The 20,206-nt window shown below is 42.6% G+C and overlaps 1 protein-coding gene across 1 annotated transcript in view; it reads left to right on the top strand.

Annotated features, from left to right (window-relative positions):
- LOC124555437 (hepatocyte nuclear factor 6) overlaps positions 1-20,206 on the top strand; it is a 611,828-nt gene that overhangs the window by 470,823 nt on the left and 120,799 nt on the right. Inside the window, exon 3 of the mRNA XM_047129347.1 lies at positions 891-914. Coding sequence (XP_046985303.1) covers positions 891-914 — 24 coding nt within the window. The remainder of the gene's footprint in view (positions 1-890; positions 915-20,206) is intronic.

Genomic DNA, 20,206 nt, shown 5'->3' with positions numbered 1-20,206 from the left:
TTTACATATAGCCGGACACTGAATAACTTTGAAGAAAACGAACGAGAACGCGCAGGCTTTCCCTTATCCCACCACAAGGCGATGCATCCTGCTCCTCTGAGATCCGAAATCCCAATATAGACTATTTGTTTGGATCTAACTGTTCTGTTTAGGTTGCATAGATAGCGTATGTTAATGTGATAGCTTGTGTATCTGTTATGACAATTGCCTGCAGAGGCAAGTATATTGGTAAATAATCAGTTACGTTGTAATGGGTTTTGTGCTGATCGGTTTCACGCAAGTGAAAAACGGTCTGAAACTGTATCTTTGAAGAACTATTTGAACAGCGCGTGTATCGGCGAGAAAAGTGCTAGATAGCTTCTTTGCATGGCGTTTGTTTGTATCTACAATGCAGTACCAGCATTATGGTACAGATTGCATGTTTAATTACTGTGAAGGTTATTTTAATCATTACTCGATGTTTGGTCAGAGCAGCTTGACCGTGTTAGGAATTCAGTATCACTATGATAGGTTAACCCACGAATCCAATTAGTTCATTTGTGTCATTTTATGTTTGTGTTTGGAGACTGGTTTTAAGAACCGTGGCATGACGTAATATATATTTATGTGATGTCAGTGTTATATTGTTTCTGATGTAGTTGTATGTTGATTCTGTCAGTTTTTATGTTCTAGGTGTCATAGTTGTATGTTGTGTGTTGAAAAAGTGCGCCAGTGACACACGGATCTGAGCTCTCAGTTCCCTGTATCACCGGCACTCATTATTTGGTGGTAATGTTTAGATTAGATTCGTTGATGTGCGCATAGAAATTGTTTTTCTCTAAGTGTTACTATATTTACTCGATGTCTGTGTTTGACCAATTTTAAGTGAACGTGTTTATTTTCCTTTTCAGCTGCGCAGATACCACAGCGAGGCAGTAAGTATAGTATACTCAGTTGGATTTTTTTAAAGACATTCACTCTAGATTGTGAGTAGTAGCTTTTAAAACACAGGAAGAAATATTTTAACGTTACGGATCCTAGAGCTTATCATACAGGTTTGCGAAGCAACAGACAAAATGCCTATTTTTCAGATTATGAAGAGGGGAAAATCATAACTCAGGTATAGCGAATTTCCTTCAATAGCACCTAACGACACTTTCGCTTTTAGGACATCATAATTTTTTTAGTGTAACACCAAATAATTTATCCTTCAGTTCTTTCTAGCTACAATGTCGTTTTAAATCTTAATTGTTTAGACTTACAGTTGACGGAAGGCTAGGAGTTACTTCTAGTTCCGATGTGAGTAGGAGAATGATGACTCGTTCATAGAGTGATGCTTCCATCAGAGGACAGACACACTCTGCACTCTTAAGAATCAAGCCTCTACATTTGTTTTTTCTAGATCAATAGAGTTAAAACTATACTGTACATCGTGTACAGCAGCCGTAACATGTTTTTGGAAAACTTGTTGTGCGCTACCACAGCTGTACTTCGATCTTTATTTAACCAGACAGGTTTCGGGATTGGCAACTTTGTACGGCAACTTGATACGGAGAAATACTTTACACATTGATGACGACGTAGAAATATGCAAAGATCCAGTGAACCAACAGTAAAAATGTCATCTAAGATAGTTTGCGCTTGCAAAATGTGTAAGAGTTCACATGCGTTTCTCTTGAAGTTTCGTGAATGTAACACTCCAAGAGGGAGAGAAACATGTATTTAATGAAACTAAAAATAGCACCAAATAAAATCCGCATCCCATATACATAAACTTAGGTACGTGAGTGAGATCGTTGACGATAAAATATACTAGAGGACTGCACCTTGAGCAAAAGCCAATGTTTTCCTTGCTCACTTTTCCTCACAAGTTTTGGTGCTGTTTCACCATCGTTTTATTTTACTTTGTAGCACATTTGGTTGCTCGTGTTGCTGCCTGCCGTCTTTATTACTGGGGACATTTTTGTGTGGTTCGCTATCTGCAGCTTTGTTGCTCTTTGTGGTGGTTTTTACTTTATAACAATTCTGGCAATGCAAAGAAAAGGTAATAAGCTAAAGTATTCAGCTTTTACATACGGTGATATACTTACTATGGCAAACAGCAACAAAATTGCAGACGGGAAGAGGTACAAAAAATCACCTGTAATAAAGAAGCCAACACGCGCAAGCAAATGTACCGTCATGTAAACCAAAAATATACCCACTGACCCTGATATAACGACACCGAAGCAGGTATGGGTAATAATGAAGAAGGAGATATTGTTTTGTCGAAGGGGCTATCCTCAAGTACGAGGCGTGTTTTTTTTCTTTTTAAGACAGTTCCATTTCTAAACAAAACAGGTAGACTTCTCTCGGCAATTTTGTTTTTACATGAAAGCTTCTACTTTAATCTACGTTTCTACATCATTCCCAACAATATTAAGGTACTTATCGTATCGTGTCTCCCCATGAACCATGGACCTTGCCGTTGGTGGGGAGGCTTGCGTGCCTCAGCGATACAGGTAGCCGTACCGCAGGTGCAACCACAACGGAGGGGTATCTGATCAGAGGCCAGACAAACGTGTGAATCCTGAAGAGGGGCAGCAGCCTTTTCAGTAGTTGCAAGGGCAACAGTTTGGATGATTGACTGATCTGGCCTTGTAACAATAACCAAAACGGCCTTGCTGTGCTGGTACTGCGAACGGCTGAAAGCAAGGGGAAACTACAGCCGTAATTTTTCCCGAGGGCATGCAGCTTTACTGTATGGTTATATGATGATGGCGTCCTCTTGGGTAAAATATTCCGGAGGTAAAATAGTCCCCCATTCGGATATCCGGGCGGGGACTACTCAAGAGGATGTCGTTATCAGGAGAAAGAAAACTGGCGTTCTACGGATCGGAGCGTGGTATGTCAGATCCCTTAATCGGGCAGGTAGGTTAGAAAATTTAAAAAGGGAAATGGATTGGTTAAAGTTAGATATAGTGGGAATTAGTGAAGTTCGGTGGCAGGAGGAACAAGACTTCTGGTCAGGTGACTACAGGGTTATAAACACAAAATCAAGTAGGGGTAATGCGGGAGTAGGTTTAATAATGAATAGGAAAATGGGAATGCGGGTAAGCTACTACAAACAGCATAGTGAACGCATTATTGTGGCCAAGATAGATACGAAGCCCACACCTACTACAGTAGTACAAGTTTATATGCCAACTAGTTCTGCACATGACGAAGAAATTGAAGAAATGTATGATGAAATAAAAGCAATTATTCAGATAGTGAAGGAAGACGAAAATTTAATAGTCATGGGTGACTGGAATTCAAGTGTAGGAAAAGGGAGAGAAGGAAACGTAGTAGGTGAATATGGATTGGGGCTAAGAAATGAAAGAGGAAGCCGCCTGGTAGAATTTTGCACAGAGCATAACTTAATCATAGCTAACACTTGGTTTAAGAATCATGAAAGAAGGTTGTATACATGGAAGAACCCTGGAGATACTAAAAGGTATCAGATAGATTATATAATGGTAAGACAGAGATTTAGGAACCAGGTTTTAAATTGTAAGACATTTCCAGGAGCAGATGTGGACTCTGACCACATTCTATTGGTTATGACCTGTAGATTAAAACTGAAGAAACTGCAAAAAGGTGGGAATTTAAGGAGATGGGTCCTGGATAAACTGAAAGAACCGGAGGTTGTACAGAGTTTCAGGGAGAGCATAAGGGAACAATTGACAGTAACGGGGGAAAGAAATACAGTAGAAGAAGAATGGGTTGCTTTGAGGGATGAAGTAGTGAAGGCAGCAGAGGATCAAGTAGGTAAAAAGACGAGGGCTAGTAGAAATCCGTGGGTAACAGAAGAAATATTGAATTTAATTGATGAAAGGAGAAAATATAAAAATGCAGTAAATGAAGCAGGCAAAAAGGAATACAAACGTCTCAAAAATGAGATCGACAGGAAGTACAAAATGGCTAAGCAGGGATGGCTAGAGGACAAATGTAAGGATGTAGAGGCTTATCTCACTATGGGTAAGATAGATACTGCGTACAGGAAAATTAAAGAGACCTTTGGAGATAAGAGAATGACTTGTATGAATATCAAGAGCTCAGATGGAAACCCAGTTCTAAGCAAAGAAGGGAAAGCAGAAAGGTGGAAGGAGTATATAGAGGGTCTATACAAGTGTGATGTACTTGAGGACAATATTATGGAAATGGAAGAGGATGTAGATGAAGATGAAATGGGAGATACGATACTGCGTGAAGAGTTTGACAGAGCACTGAAAGACCTGAGTCAAAACAAGGCCCCGGGAGTAGACAACATTCCATTAGAACTACTGACGGCCTTGGGAGAGCCAGTCCTGACAAAACTCTACCATCTGGTGATAAAGATGTATGAGAAAGGCGAAATACCCTCAGACTTCAAGAAGAATATAATAATTCCAATCCCAAAGAAAGCAGGTGTTGACAGATGTGAAAATTACTGAACAATCAGTTTAATAAGTCACAGCTGCAAAATACTAACGCGAATTCTTTACAGACGAGTGGAAAACTGGTAGAAGCCGACCTTGGGGAAGATCAGTTTGGATTCCGTAGAAACACTGGAGCACGTGAGGCAATACTGACCTTACGACTTATCTTAGAAGAAAGATTAAGGAAAGTCAAACCTACGTTTCTAGCATTTGTAGACTTAGAGAAAGCTTTTGACAATGTTGACTGGAATACTCTCTTTCAAATTCTAAATGTGGTAGGGGTAAAATATAGGGAGCGAAAGGCTATTTACAATTTGTACAGAAACCAGAAGGCAGTTATAAGAGTCGAGGGACATGAAAGGGAAGCAGTGGTTGGGAAGGGAGTAAGACAGGATTGTAGCCTCTCCCCGATGTTATTCATTCTGTATATTGAGCAAGCAGAAAAGGAAACAAAAGAAAAATTTGGAGTAGGTATTAAAATCCATGGAGAAGAAATAAAACCTTAAGGTTCGCCGATGACATTGTAATTCTGTCAGAGACAGCAAAGGACTTGGAAGATCAGTTGAATGAAATGGACAGTGTCTTGAAAGGAGGATATAAGATGAACATCAGAAAAAGCAAAACGAGTATAATGGAATGTAGTCGAATTAAGTCGGGTGATGCTGAGGGAATTAGATTAGGAAATGAGATACTTAAAGTAGTAAAGGAGTTTTGCTATTTGGGGAGCAAAATAACTGATGATGGTCGAAGTAGAGAGGATATAAAATGTAGACTGGCAATGGCAAGGAAAGCGTTTCTGAAGAAGAGAAATTTGTTAACATCGAGTATAGATTTAAGTGTCAGGAAGTCATTTCTGAAAGTATTTGTATGGAGTGTAGCCATGTATGGAAGTGAAACATGGACGATGAATAGTTTGGACAAGAAGAGAATAGAAGCTTTCGAAATGTGGTGCTACAGAAGAATGCTGAAGATTAGATGGGTAGATCACATAACTAATGATGAGGTATTGAATAGGATTGGGGAGAAGAGAAGTTTGTGGCACAACTTGACCAGAAGAAGGGATCGGTTGGTAGGACATGTTCTGAGGCATCAAGGGATCACCAATTTAGTATTGGAGGGCAGCGTGGAGGGTAAAAATCGTAGAGGGAGACCAAGAGATGAATACACTAAACAGATTCAGATGGATGTAGGTTGCAGTAGGTACTGGGAGATGAAGAGGCTTGCACAGGATAGAGTAGCATGGAGAGCTGCATCAAACCAGTCTCAGGACTGAAGACCACAACAACAACATCGTATCGTGCAACCAGCTTGGAATACCATCCTCGTAGAAATCTGCTGAATAAGCTTTTACAGATGTCCGTAAGAAAGTGCTTAATGAGGGACGGAATGTACGACCTACAGTCATTACTGGCGACATTTTTGTATAGTGAGAGAGAACAGACGCTTTACGATTTCGACGTTATGTGATGACTTCCCTCAAGTGTCAAGAAGTGTGCTTTATTCAATTGTTACAGAACGTTTAAATTTTCGAACTTTATGATCAGGCAGCAGATTTCTACGAACATGGTATACGATGGCGGTAGTACGATACAGTAAGAGCCTTAATGATAGCGGGAATTATGTAGAAAAGTAGATTGAAGAACGGGCTTTCGTTGAATATAAAATATCTAGGAAAAGTTTCCTTATTTTATTTTTATTCCAAAACGGTACTTACTGAAAAACAAGGCTCGTATATATACATTTTTTAAACAAACGTGAACGACAATAGTGAGCTTTTGAAAAGAAGAACCTCGAAATGAGTTTCCTTGACGATGTTTAAATTACTAATTGGGGGCTGTTTTCGTACTTCTGTATTGCCACCCATGTTCTCAGTATCAGACTGCCGTATGACTGAAAAAGCCTGAAAAACGTCTCGCTGTACAATCCATAAATTGCAGCCGTGACAATACATAATTGATCTTTCCAAAAACAGTACATCTGTTTTTGAATAGCTCAAATTTTAGGTTGCGTGTCGCTTTTTGCCTCCAGCAAGCAATTAACTGTGCCTGAAGAGCTATATGGAGATTATGAAGGACAAGCTTCGGGTTAATACAGAGCTTTCTGTCTCTCTATAATTTGGTATCTATCATTTTATTACCGCCTTTATTTATCTGCTGATAGTAAAAACTTTATTGAGGTGCCTTACAACTAAAATGCTTTTCAGAAAATTAATGAATTTTATGTATTGCTATGTTATACTATAATACAGTAAGTAACGGTATATTTTATTTGTATAACATAGTTTTATTTTTATTTGTGTGATTTCCCCTATTTTATGAGGGGAAAATTGATTCAGCTCAACATAATTACTGACTACCTTTCAGTTAAGAAAAACTACCGATTTCAATTATTAGCATTTGCGTAATTTGGATCTGGACACAAATTTTTCTTAATTTATTTTTAGCTCGGTAAATTTAATATCAAATGTTGGCAATGAGTTGCAGGTCTGTAAGTTACTTGAGTAGTGATAATTATGTACATAGCTTATGTTGTTACTTTTATGCTAAGAACGTTTCTACAGGCAAAGGTCATCATAAGCTGAGTAAGTTAATTATTTGTTTATGCCATTTCTGCAGATACACAGGTGTTACATCTGTAGCCCAGATAAAAAAGGTCAGAACAACAATAATATCAGAATTTTGAGGCAATATTCTACTTATCATTACAGATAACTCTCAAATCTGTAAAAGTTAATATAGAATCACTTTCAATATAATGAGAATGTCAGTTACTCCACAACCATACAATAATAAGCATTTTGTGTGTAAAAATGTAGCATTCAGTTTGTAAAATAGCCATGTACGCGTATTTACTGTTCTACTTTACTATCATCCATCATCGTGGTTCGATGTCACATAATGTTTTCGCACGTCTTTCTACATTACTTGCCACACAATTTTCAAGTGAGCCATGCACACTGTTTCCTGTCCCGCAATTTTAGTTTCGCCAGTAGAAAGTAATTGTCTACACTTATTCCAGTCCTTCAGACACCAATCAGTCTTTCATTAAGGAACACGATGATGATGGAAGAGTACTATTTAATGTCCCATCGAATAAGAGGAGGTGAGGAAGGAAATTCGCCGTGTCCTTTTCAAAGGAACCATCCTGGCTTTTGCTTTAAGCTACTTAGAGAAACCATAGAAGACTTACATCTGGATGGCCAGACGGGGAAGTCAACCGCCATCCTCCCCAGTGCGAGGCCAGTGTCTTATGACTGTACTGCCTTACTCGATAACAAGTTAATGAATTCACGGATACACATTTTTTTTTCCTTTATTGGATTTCGATTCCCTCATCCAAAGGAGATAACGTGAAATATAGGCGATAAAAGGGCTACTGTTAAAAACTAAAATATGGCGAAAAAGTTGCAACGAAAATGTAAAAATAAACGTCAGTGGTGCTGATTAAAACAAATAATAATTAGACAGGTACAGTTAAAAAGCACGAGACAGTCTGGTTTCTCTTCACAACAGTTAAAAACACATATAGCGACAGCATGGTGCCTATTTGCAACACATAAAAAGGGGGATGCACAACACTGAACACTCACAGAAACACTGCACTATAGAGTACGATGGCATATTGGGGGGGGAGGGGGGGGAAGACCCAGACAGGTGCGGGGGAATTAAGGGGGAGAAGAAGAAAAGCAAAAAAAGGGGAGTGCCGATAGAGGGAGAGGACACAGAAAAGGGGGGGGGGGGCAGGGCGGATGTGAGTAAGAGTGGGGAAGGCAGTGGAGAGGAAACCAAAAGGACTCGAGGGAGAGAAAGGAGTCAAAGAGAAGGTAGGTGGGGGAAAAGGAAACAGGATGGAAGGGGGGGAGAGGAAGCCCAGGAAAGGACAGAGGGAGGGAGGGAGAGGTGAGGATCAGAGTTGATAGGAGGGATAAATGGAGGGGGAGAGTGGGAGAGCAGATGAAGGGTGTAGAGGTGTTGGGTAGGGGGGACACAACGATGAAGGCACAGCAGTGGATGGGGGTTGGAGAGGAGAGGAGCAACTAGGGGATGGGGAGGACTAAGTCGGTGGGAGGTGTAGAGGACTCAGATATGTTCAAGGGAAAGGAACAAAGAGGGGAAAGGAATCAGATCATAGAGGATCTGCATGGGGGCTGAGACACGTATAGGGAAGATGAAGTGGAGTGCATGGCGCTTGAGGATCTGGAGGGTTTTGTAGAATTTTGGGGGGGGGGGGCGGGAGAGATACAGGTGGGACTGGCATAACAGAGGGTGGGACAAATCAAGGATTTGTAGGTGTGGATGATGATAGAAGGGTTCAACCCCCATGTCTGGCCAGAGAGAAGATTAAAGAGATGAAGGCAGTTGTGGGCTTTGGATTGGATAGAGCGGAGATGAGGGATCCAGGTGAGGTGATGGTCAATAGTGAGTCCAAGGTAGGTGAGGGTGGGGGAGAGGTGGAAATGATGGGCGCAGATGGTAAGGGAAAAATCAAGGAGCCAGAAAGAGCGAGTGGTACAACCTATGATGATTGTCTGGGTCTTGGGAGGACGGATTTTGAGGAGCCACTGGTTATTACATGTGGCAAAAAGGTCAAGGTGATTCTGGAGAAGGCATTGTACCGTTGAAGGCTAGGAGCGATGGCAAGGAAGGTGGTGTCATCGGCATACTGCAGCAGGTGGACTGGAGGGGGAGTTGGGTCATATCGGCTGTGTACAGGAGGTAGAGGAGAGGGGAGAGGACAGAGCCCTGGGGTACACCCATGGAGGGGTAGAAGATACGGGAATCAGCATTATGGATGGTTGGGAATCAGCATTATGGATGGTTATGTAAGAGGGGCAGTGGGAGAGGAAGGAGGCAATCAGACCAATCAGATGGACATAGTTGATAGGAAGGGCATAAGGCTGGAGTTTAAACAGGAGACTGGGATGATGTACACCATCGTAGGCCTTTTCGAGGTCTAGGGGGACAAAAATGACGTAGCAACGGGAGTTAAGCTGGAGGGAGGGAAGATGAGTGAGGCATAGGAGTTTGTCATCGGCAGAGAAGGTAAGTCAAAAGCCACAGAGGGTGTTAGCGAGGAGGTGGGGTTGGTGGAGGTGATGATGGATGCGACGGGTAAGGATGGATTCCAAGAGCTTGCTGAACACTGAGGCGAGACATGTAGGGCGAGATACACATTTAACTTCCATTGTTTTATGTAACTTCGTAGGCACAGTAATTATGCGACCACAAATTCACAATATTAAGTAATTTGTGACCCACCCTGCTTTGCATGGGTAGCACAAAATATTTATTTCCCATAACATACCATAAACATTAACTCTGCACAAAAAATCTGTTGTTATCAGCTTAATATCTGCTATGCTCTGCATCAAAGGTCGCTTAGGGCGTTGGCGGTAGTTTCTGATGGTCTCCTGCTGTCTGGCACTGCAGTCCATTTGGTGGCCTATGCACAAAAGATTACAAGGATTTCTGCCATTCACTGCTAGATGGCAATGGCGTTGTTTAATAGTGGCAGTACACATAAATTCATCATAATTCAGCCAATTTGAGTGAAATACTCATAAATTAAGAATACATACCTTCCTTGTGAATCAGTTTATCTATTATTGACCACCACATCAAACTCCCTACATTAGTGCTAATACCTGCTACCAAGCGTCGCACAGTCCTTTCTATAAACACGTGTTTATCTCGGAAATTATGCATTTCCAGACCCATATGTACGGGACTTATTTTTCTTGTTTCGATGAGTACTCTCACCTCTCAAAGTATTCGACACTTTTCTTGAACATCTGTATAAGTAAAGTAGAACGTTTAACCCTGTATGAACCACAACCTCACCTCTGCTTACACCGCTTCATTACTATCAAAGTGAGGCCCTCAAAGGTTTTCTTTAAGTTTCGGAAACACAAATGGTTCAAATGGCTTTAAGCACTATGGGACTTAACATCTGAGGTCATCAGTCCCCTAGACTTAGAACTACATAAGCCTAACTAACCTAAGGACATCACACACATCCATGCCCGAGGCAGAGTTCGAACCTGCGACCATAGCAGCAGCGGGGTTCCGGACTGAAGCGCCTAGAACCGCTCGGCCACATCGGCCGGCTCGGAAACACATGAAAATCGGATAGGGCCATGTCGGGACTATATGGAGGATGATCGATTACAGTGAACCCAAGGCGTCGGATTGTAGATATTGCAGCGCTTGTGTGTGCTCTGGCATTGTCACGCTGAAGGGAGAGTCTCCATGTGTGGACGAATTCTTCGGATTCGAGACTATACTACAGCACGTTGTTTGTCATGCGGTGTACACGCATTGGTTTTTAATGAATTAAAGTAACACTATTTTCAGTTAATGGCTCTGAGCACTATGGGACTCAACTGCTAAGGTCATTAGTCCCCTAGAACTTAGAACTAGTTAAACCTAACTAACCTAAGGACATCACAAACATCCATGCCCGAGGCAGGATTCGAACCTGCGACCGTAGCGGTCTTGCGGTTCCAGACTGCAGCGCCTTTAACCGCACGGCCACTTCGGCCGGCATTTTCAATTACTATTTGTTATCCGTCTAGAGCTGACTGCAATTTAATTAAAGATAATTACACCAGACGCGTTTCGCTTTTATTTATAAAGCATCTTTCGTGCTTCTTCTGCAAATTAGATACATACGTTCGTACATTTTTGGTTGTTTTAAGTTAAAAGAAACAGCGTTTTTGGTTTGCAAGTTACTTACGGTGTTTATTTACATATTCTGCTTCTTCTCTCCTTGCTAACAGCGGCTGACGTCGACAGACTTCGACTCACATACGCACTTGGCAGTTTTTGCCATTCTGCAGTATTTCTCGTGCTATGTTATTTACACTTCACTTTTGTAAACCTTTTCCCACTCTGCACAGTAACAGTGTTTATGTCTGTTAGTTTGTTTTTCGTTCACGCTGTGAACGCATTGAAACTATTTGTGTGAGTTAGTGTAAATTAGTGAAATTGCCTTGTATGTTAGATAGAGATGTGAGAGGAGAGGAGATTGGGGGAGCGGGGGGGGGGGGGCGGGGGGAGGAGGAGGTGGTTGCAGCTTTTATTTTTTTGAGTGGGTGGGGACGGGTGCGAATGTTGATTATAGGACCGATCTGGAAGGAGATGGTAGTGATTTATGGAGCCTGTGGTTGTATGTGTATATTTAATGTTATATTAAGTGGTCAATAAATTTAAAGAGTATGTGGTTTTCGAAGCTTGTCTGATCATTTATGAGTTGTTTAATTTCTGTTATGTTTTTTGAATGTGGTAGTTTTCTTGTAAGGTGAGGAGGTGTTTTTGTTGTTGTTTGTCCCTATGATTTCCATGTCTGTGTTTCTGATGGTCATTTTATGTTGGTTTCGGTGTAGGTGTTCCGCAAAAGTTGAAGGATTTGTCCTATACTTCCATGCTCTTAATGTTCTTTGTATCTGGTATCAAATGTCCTCCTGATTTGGCCTATGTATCTGGCACCATGTGTATTGCATTTCAGTTGGTATATTCCTGATTCCTGATACAGATCAGTTTTTCCTATTGTTCTTGGGAAATACTTCTGAATTTAGTTGTCGGTTTGGTGGGCTATATTTATGTCTTGTCTTTTGAAAATATTGATTATTTTGTGTGTCTACTTGTGGTAGTATCTCATTGTGTATCACCTTTTATTTTCTGTTTCTTTCACGCTTTGTGTTGTTCCTGTTCTCGTATTGTTTGCGTGTGATTTTGTCCTTGAGTTGGTGTTTGTTCTTTTCTGTTTCTTGACTTTCATTTTCAGCTTTCTTACTTGTTGACTGCAAAAAATTGCAATCAACACCTCCCCCTCCCCCACCTCTCCTCTTACACCTGTACCTAAAATACAAGACAATTTCACTAATTCCACTAACTCATCCACACACACACACACACACACACACACACACAAACACACACACACAAATAGTATCACAATTTGGCAACACTCACAACATGAACGGAAACAAAGGAACAGACATAAACATTGTTACTGCGCAGAGTGAGAAACAGTTTACAAAAGTGAAGTGTAAACAATTCACCCAAAGAAATACTGCAGAATGGCAAAAACTGCGAAGTGCATATGTGAATCGAAGTCTTTCGACTTCAGCCCCCAGAAGCAAGGAGGGAAGAAGCAGATTATATAAAGAAACAACGTAAGTAATTTGCACACCAACTTTATGAACAAAAAGCTCTTTTCAACTTAAAAAAAATGTACAAACGTATGTATCCAATTTGCAAAATAACCACGGAAGATGCTTTATAAACAAAAGAGAAACACGTCTAGAATAATTCTCGTTAATTAAATTGCTGTCAGCTAAAGACGGATAACCAATAGTAATCGAATTTAACAGCTGCTGCGGAAGATGGCCATGCAAACAGACGTGTAATACTATTTTCGTTGGTCGGCAAGTTTTCATGCCCGTTGAATTAAAAGTAAAATCCCTCAGTTCACATTAAATTTCACGTGTGTTATGGAATGGATTTGTCTAGAAATCGCATGTTAACCTTCTTTTTCTGAGTTTCCTGTATACATTCGCCGGGTTTCATGTGTGATGACTGAGGATCCGTATTTAACAGACGAGCTGCAATCAACGGGGATTCCTCAGTATTTCCGTCTATTACTTCGTTAGAATGAAGCAAACGCTGTTTTCAGTTACAAAACTTACTTTAAAAGACTTACTTTGCAAAATATTTAGTTCATGTTCTGTATTTAAGGTAGTAGGTAATTGAAGAAGAATGAACCAACCGAGTTCATGAAACTGTAATACACTCCTGGAAATGGAAAAAAGAACACATTGACACCGGTGTGTCAGACCCACCATACTTGCTCCGGACACTGCGAGAGGGCTGTACAAGCAATGATCACACGCACGGCACAGCGGACACACCAGGAACCGCGGTGTTGGCCGTCGAATGGCGCTAGCTGCGCAGCATTTGTGCACCGCCGCCGTCAGTGTCAGCCAGTTTGCCGTGGCATACGGAGCTCCATCGCAGTCTTTAACACTGGTAGCATGCCGCGACAGCGTGGACGTGAACAGTATGTGCAGTTGACGGACTTTGAGCGAGGGCGTATAGTGGGCGGCGGGAGGCCGGGTGGACGTACCGCCGAATTGCTCAACACGTGGGGCGTGAGGTCTCCACAGTACATCGATGTTGTCGCCAGTGGTCGGCGGAAGGTGCACGTGCCCGTCGACCTGGGACCGGACCGCAGCGACGCACGGATGCACGCCAAGACCGTAGGATCCTACGCAGTGCCGTAGGGGACCGCACCGCCACTTCCCAGCAAATTAGGGACACTGTTGCTCCTGGGGTATCGGCGAGGACCATTCGCAACCGTCTCCATGAAGCTGGGCTACGGTCCCACACACCGTTAGGCCGTCTTCCGCTCACGCCCCAACATCGTGCAGCCCGCCTCCAGTGGTGTCGCGACAGGCGTGAATGGAGGGACGAATGGAGACGTGTCGTCTTCAGCAATGAGAGTCGCTTCTGCCTTGGTGCCAATGATGGTCGTATGCGTGTTTGGCGCCGTGCAGGTGAGCTCCACAATCAGGACTGCATACGACCGAGGCACACAGGGCCAACACCCGGCATCATGGTGTGGGGAGCGATCTCCTACACTGGCCGTACACCACTGGTGATCGTCGAGGGGACACTGAATAGTGCACGGTACATCCAAACCGTCATCGAACCCATCGTTCTACCATTCCTAGACCGGCAAGGGAACTTGCTGTTCCAACAGGACAATGCACGTCCGCATGTATCCTGTGCCACCCAACGTGCTCTAGAAGGTGTAAGTCAACTACCCTGGCCAGCAAGATCTCCGGATCTGTCCCCCATTGAGCATGTTTGGGACTGGATGAAGCGTCGTCTCACGCGGTCTGCACGTCCAGCACGAACGCTGGTCCAACTGAGGCGCCAGGTGGAAATGGCGTGGCAAGCTGTTCCACAGGACTACATCCAGCATCTCTACGATCGTCTCCATGGGAGAATAGCAGCCTGCATTGCTGCGAAAGGTGGATATACACTGTACTAGTGCCGACATTGTGCATGCTCTGTTGCCTGTGTCTATGTGCCTGTGGTTCTGTCAGTATGATCATGTGATGTATCTGACCCCAGGAATGTGTCAATAAAGTTTCCCCTTCCTGGGACAATGAATTCACGGCGTTCTTATTTCAATTTCCAGGAGTGTAGAAACTCCCAATAAAGTTAGTCGCGTTCTACCGACACGTGTCACTTACCATCACTACAAGTTATTCCACCTCATTCACATCTGTCAGTTATTCAAAGAACTAATTTTGTTCCCATAGTACAGTACGATTTTTGAAGAAGTCTTAACGACCTGTACACGTCTTTTCCCCTAGAATGCTGTAAGGTGGTTGCGACAGTTACAACGTATTGGACATATTTATGAAGGAAGAAGTCCTCTGATCTCGCGAATCTGAGAAAGACGTAGAGAGGCTTTCCAGCAGTGTTTACCTAAGTTCACATCCCTAGCCATTGCGAACTTTCAGTACTTACGTTCACTATCTGCCGGTTTTTGAGAAGTAATTTACACATTAAATCGGATACACCACAGCTGTTTCAATAGCTTACCCAAAATTTCAAAGTGAAATGGATGGAATCCTTCGAGGCAACACTACTGGCCATTAAAACTGCTACACCACGAAGATGACGTGCTACAGACGCGAAATTTAACCGACAGGAAGAAGATGCTGTGATATGCAAATGATTAGCTTTTCAGAGCATTCACACAAGGTTGGCGCCGGTGGCGACACCTACAACGTGCTGACATGAGGAAAGTTTCCAACCGATTTCTCATACACAAACAGCAGTTGACCGGCGTTGCCTGGTGAAACGTTGTTGTGATGCCTCGTGTAAGGAGGAGAAATGCGTACCATCACGTTTCCGACTTTGATAAAGATCGGATTGTAACCTATCGCGATTGCGGTTTATCGTATCGCGACATTGCTTCTCGCGTTGGTCTAGATCCAATGACTGTTAGCAGAATATGGAATCGGTGGGTTCAGGAGGGTAATACGGAACGCCGTGCTGGATCCTAACGGCCTCGTATCACTAGCAGTCGAGATGACAGGCATCTAATCAGCATGGCTGTAACGGATCGTGCAGCCACGTCTCGATCCCTGAGTCAACTGATGGGGACGTTTGCTAGACAACAACCATCTGCACGAACAGTTCGACGACGTTTGCAGCAGCATGGACTATCAGCTCGGAGATCATGGCTGCGGTTACCCTTGACACTGCATCACAGACAGGAGCGCCTGCGATGGTGTACTCAACGACGAACCTGGTTGCACGAATGGCAAAACGTCAATTTTTAGGATGAATGCAGGTTCTGTTTACAGCCATCATGATGGTCGTGTCCGTGTTTGGCGATATCACGGTGAACGTACATTGGAAGCGTGTATTCGTCATCGCCATACTGGCGTATCACCCGACGTGATGGTATGAGGTGCCATTGGTTACACGTCTCGGTCATCTCTTGTTCGCATTGTCGGCACTTTGAACAGTGGACGTTACATTTCAGATGTCTTACGACCCGTGGCTCTACCCTTCATTCGATCCAGTAGAATAATGTATGAATTCATGTTGCAGGTCCTGTACGGACCTTTCTGGATACAGAAAATATTCGACTGCTGCCCTGGCCAGCACATTCTCCAGATCTCTCACCAATTGAAAACGTCTGGTCAATGGTGGATGAGCAACTGGCTCGTCACAATACGCCAGTCACTACTCTTGATGAACTGTGGTATCGTGTTGAAGCTGCATGGGCAGCTGTACCTGTACTCGCCATCCAAGCTCTGTTTGACTCATTTCCCAGGCGTATCAAGGCCGTTATTACGGTCAGAGGTGGTTGTTCTGAGTACTGATTTCTCAGGATCTATGTACCCAAATTGCGTGAAAATGTAATCACACGTCAGTTCTAGTATAATATATTTGTCCAATGAATACCCGTTTATAACCTGCATTTCTTCTTGGTGTAGCAATTAATGGCCAGTAGTGTAATAGAAGCAGGCTGAACCCTCCTCTCAGGTAAAATTTTCAGTTAGGACGTGGTTGTTCGGCCGAATGACCATGTCTATCGTCACAGCGCGCAGGTTTTGTGTTCAGCATGTCAACTGAAACAGCTAAACACTAAAAAGATTCCCTTAAGGCAAATATCTTACGTTTTCTGGGTAACGATGGGCTTACAGAGGAAAAATCTATCGCAAAAAACTGAAAACCTTTTCCTTTTTCTCCTTTTACTGAGAGCATATACAGACAGTTTCGTATTCCATGGAGACAGAACTCAGCCCAATTGGTTCGGGGTGATTCGAACTGTTTCGAATGAAAATCGTTTTGATCGATGGGTTAGATGAAGGTGGACTTCAGGACGTTGTTGACCAAAATCCACAGAATGCATTCCTAGCTATTTCTGCTTGTGGATATATGTGAAAGACATGGCTCTACTGTACAACTTACTAGCAATATGGTTAACTTGAAACACTGAATAGCATTAGCTATTAACCTTGCCGCGCGGGGTAGCCGCGCGGTCTGGGGCGTCTTGCCACGGTTCGCGAGGCTCCCATCGTCAGAGCTTCGAGTCCTCCGTCAGGCATGGGTGTGTGTGTTGTCCTTACCATGAGGTAGTTTAGGTTAGATCAAATAGTGTGTAACCCTAGAGACCGATGACCTCAGCGGTTTGGTCCCATAGGAACTTACCACAAAAGTCAACTCTATGGGTCGCGATGTGCCCAACCATTCTTGGGAGAAATCCTTACAGCGCTTCAACGTGTACTATCTTTTAATAGTCACTGAGAAGAAAGAAAACCTGAGTGTCAGTATTATACGTGTCACCTGCCTGTAACTATGTGATATAGTTTTATTAAAATGGTCCTTCTTTTTACACTGTAATACACGAAAAACTCTTAAAATTCTATATAGCCCATACAGCGGTACACATTTTCTGTGCACTCTACGAAAGACAGATCATCTTCTTCTACCGGACTAACGTACCAAATATTAACTAGCGGTCGCCACACGAGATTGACTCCAAGTATTACCCACTGCCCTCTTACCACATTTATAGATTCTTCTGTTATACTCCATTGACAGATGTTCTCATTTAAGAATGAAAACTCAAACTATGAATGTTCTTCTACTATTTATTCACTTAGCCATCCGTTTTTGACTTGAAGAGCCAATAGTTGGCAACAAATGGCAGTCGCTTTACAGTATTATTATGTACAGGAAAACAAGAAAACAAACTTCAAAAGAATATATTTTACAGTAAGAACGTGGTGGGAAATTTACCTTAAATTAAAATGAATCTACGTTGTTGAAACAGCAAACATGACAACTTAGGCCTAATGTTAAATATTAATTTTGCCAGTAAGGAACAAGTTTTTCAAAATTCTGATAATTTATCGATGTAGAACTATTAAATTCCAGTAGAAGCTTTTTTGTAGCTGTCGCTAAACTGTGGACTTCTTTCTCTTTATTGAATCCGTGTATCCGGTCTACACAAACCGAATCTGATACTACGAAGGCGTGCTGAGAAATAGTATCTCAAAATTTTTTATGTGAAAACCCTTAAAGCTTTTTAAATAAGACAATCGTTCTTAGCACTCTACATCCTTATTCTTCGTTTCTATATATTTGCAGCCCTCTGCCGAATTACAGGGTGATGTGTAACGTAACTATGACGGTGCGTGAGAAACAGCACGCTGTAATGGAGTATCGAATTGGAAGTGTTCGTCTTCACATGTGACACGATCCCCTTCAGCATGACAATGGCAGATCACACACAAGTACTACGACATCTGCAACAATCTGCCGTGGGTTCGCTGTCATCGATCATCCTCCACGCAGTCCCGACTTGTCGCCACCCGATTTTCATCTGTTTCCAAAACTCTAAGAACACCTTCAACAACTTCGCTTTAATAGTGATGAAGCGGTACAAGTCGAGGTGAGGCTGCGTCTCCGTCAACAAAGTCAAACGTTTTAGCCGCGCGGGATTAGCCGAGGGTTAAGGCGCTGCAGTCATGGACTGTGCGGCTGGTCCCGGCGGAGGTTCGAGTCCTCCCTTGGGCATGAGTGTGTGTGTGTTTGTCCATAGGATAATTTAGGTTAAGTAGTGTGTAAGCTTAGGGACTGATGACCTTAGCAGTTAAGTCCCATGAGATTTCACACACATTTGAACATTTTTTTTTTTTTCAGACATTTTACAGTGACGACATCGACAAACCGGTCTCTCATTGGGAGAAATGTGTTCGTTGCCGGGGTGACGATGTTGACAAATAAATATGTAAACACGAAAATTAAAGATATAGAGTGTCAAAAACGCTTTTTTCGTTTAAAAAGATTCAAGAGCTTCACATAAAAATTCGGAGGCATTAGTTTTCAGCACGCCCTCGTACGTGATGTAACATCGGGTGTCCTTTTCACGGGAACCGAGAGCTGGCCCTGAAACTGTCAACAGGTTTTCTTATTCCGATGCGGACGCTCCTCGTTGTGGCTGTAGTTGCTTGTCCTGTATAAGATTTGCAGTCTACAGCGACCTCCTAAAATTTATTTATGATGCACTGCAAGGCTGTATCTAATTATTTCATCTTAAGGCCATTTGTCTATGTAGCTAAGCTACTTGAAAGTAATACTTTGAAGACTATTTTGTAAAAAAAAAAAAAAAAAAAAAAAAAAAAAAAAAAAAAAAAAAAAAAAAGGTTCTGGCCTTTGCAAGCCATTCTGACCAACTGCCTAACGGCATTTAACTCAGCCTTTCGCCAGTATGCCGTGAAAAACGTGCGCGCGCATAATACACACACCCACACATACACAGAAGTGCGGCCGCACGCACGCCTGCATGCATAAATTTCATTTGGAAACTCCGTTAATGTATTTCTGTTGAATGTGCGCTGTATTGGGTTGATGTGGATGTCGAAAACACACAATAAAACGCTGTACACGTGGCATTTAAAGAAGCAGCTGTTAGTTCTGAATGTATAACGAATCTGGACGCGACACATGGCATGCCTCAAGCAATGCGTATACAATATACAGCATCAAACGTAAGTAAACAGTCAACACAGGCAGTGCGTCAGGTAATACCGAGACAACAGCGTGGCTGCAGCTACTGCTGGCCAGAGAGGTCCTCGGAAATCACTCAGAAAGCTATTATGCAAATGAAGGTGCTTTTATTGTGCGGGGACGTCTTGCCTTCGGTGGTGTCATCTGTCTTCTGAGTCCCGTATTCAATAAAACCACGAAGCAGCGCACTCGGAGGTAGGCGTGTGTGTATTTTATGAAACAAGCATACGTGACTCGTGAGCGCCCGCGCCACAGGATGTTACGGTGCGTGGAAACAGGTGCGTTAAAACAGTTGGCCATATAACAAATGCCATACTCCCACTGTCGAGACGTAAAAAGATGGCAACAACAAGGAAACGAACCAATAAACCTTTACACAGTAACCTGTCAGTAAGTTGACGTATTTTTCTGGACCGATACAGCTGTTTGTGTGAACTTATAAGAGGCAGACAAATGAAAACGAGACACATGGAAAAGATACGTAAACTGTTTATTATTCCAAAATTAATCGCCAAAATTCTTCGTACATTTATTCCACTGTGAGACAAGACGGTCAATAAATTTCTTTTCTTTCCGTGAATGATAAAAAAATTTTGGGTCCTTAGACTACCAGTTTCGGTCAGCAATGACCACCATTAGATGTGCTGCAAAACATGGGAAATGAAATACGATTTGCGGACA

The sequence above is a fragment of the Schistocerca americana genome, chromosome X, assembly GCF_021461395.2.
Source record: "Schistocerca americana isolate TAMUIC-IGC-003095 chromosome X, iqSchAmer2.1, whole genome shotgun sequence".
NCBI classification, from domain to species: Eukaryota; Metazoa; Arthropoda; class Insecta; order Orthoptera; family Acrididae; genus Schistocerca; species Schistocerca americana.
Note: the sequence above shows the minus strand (reverse complement) of the source record. Positions and strands in the feature narration are given on the sequence as shown.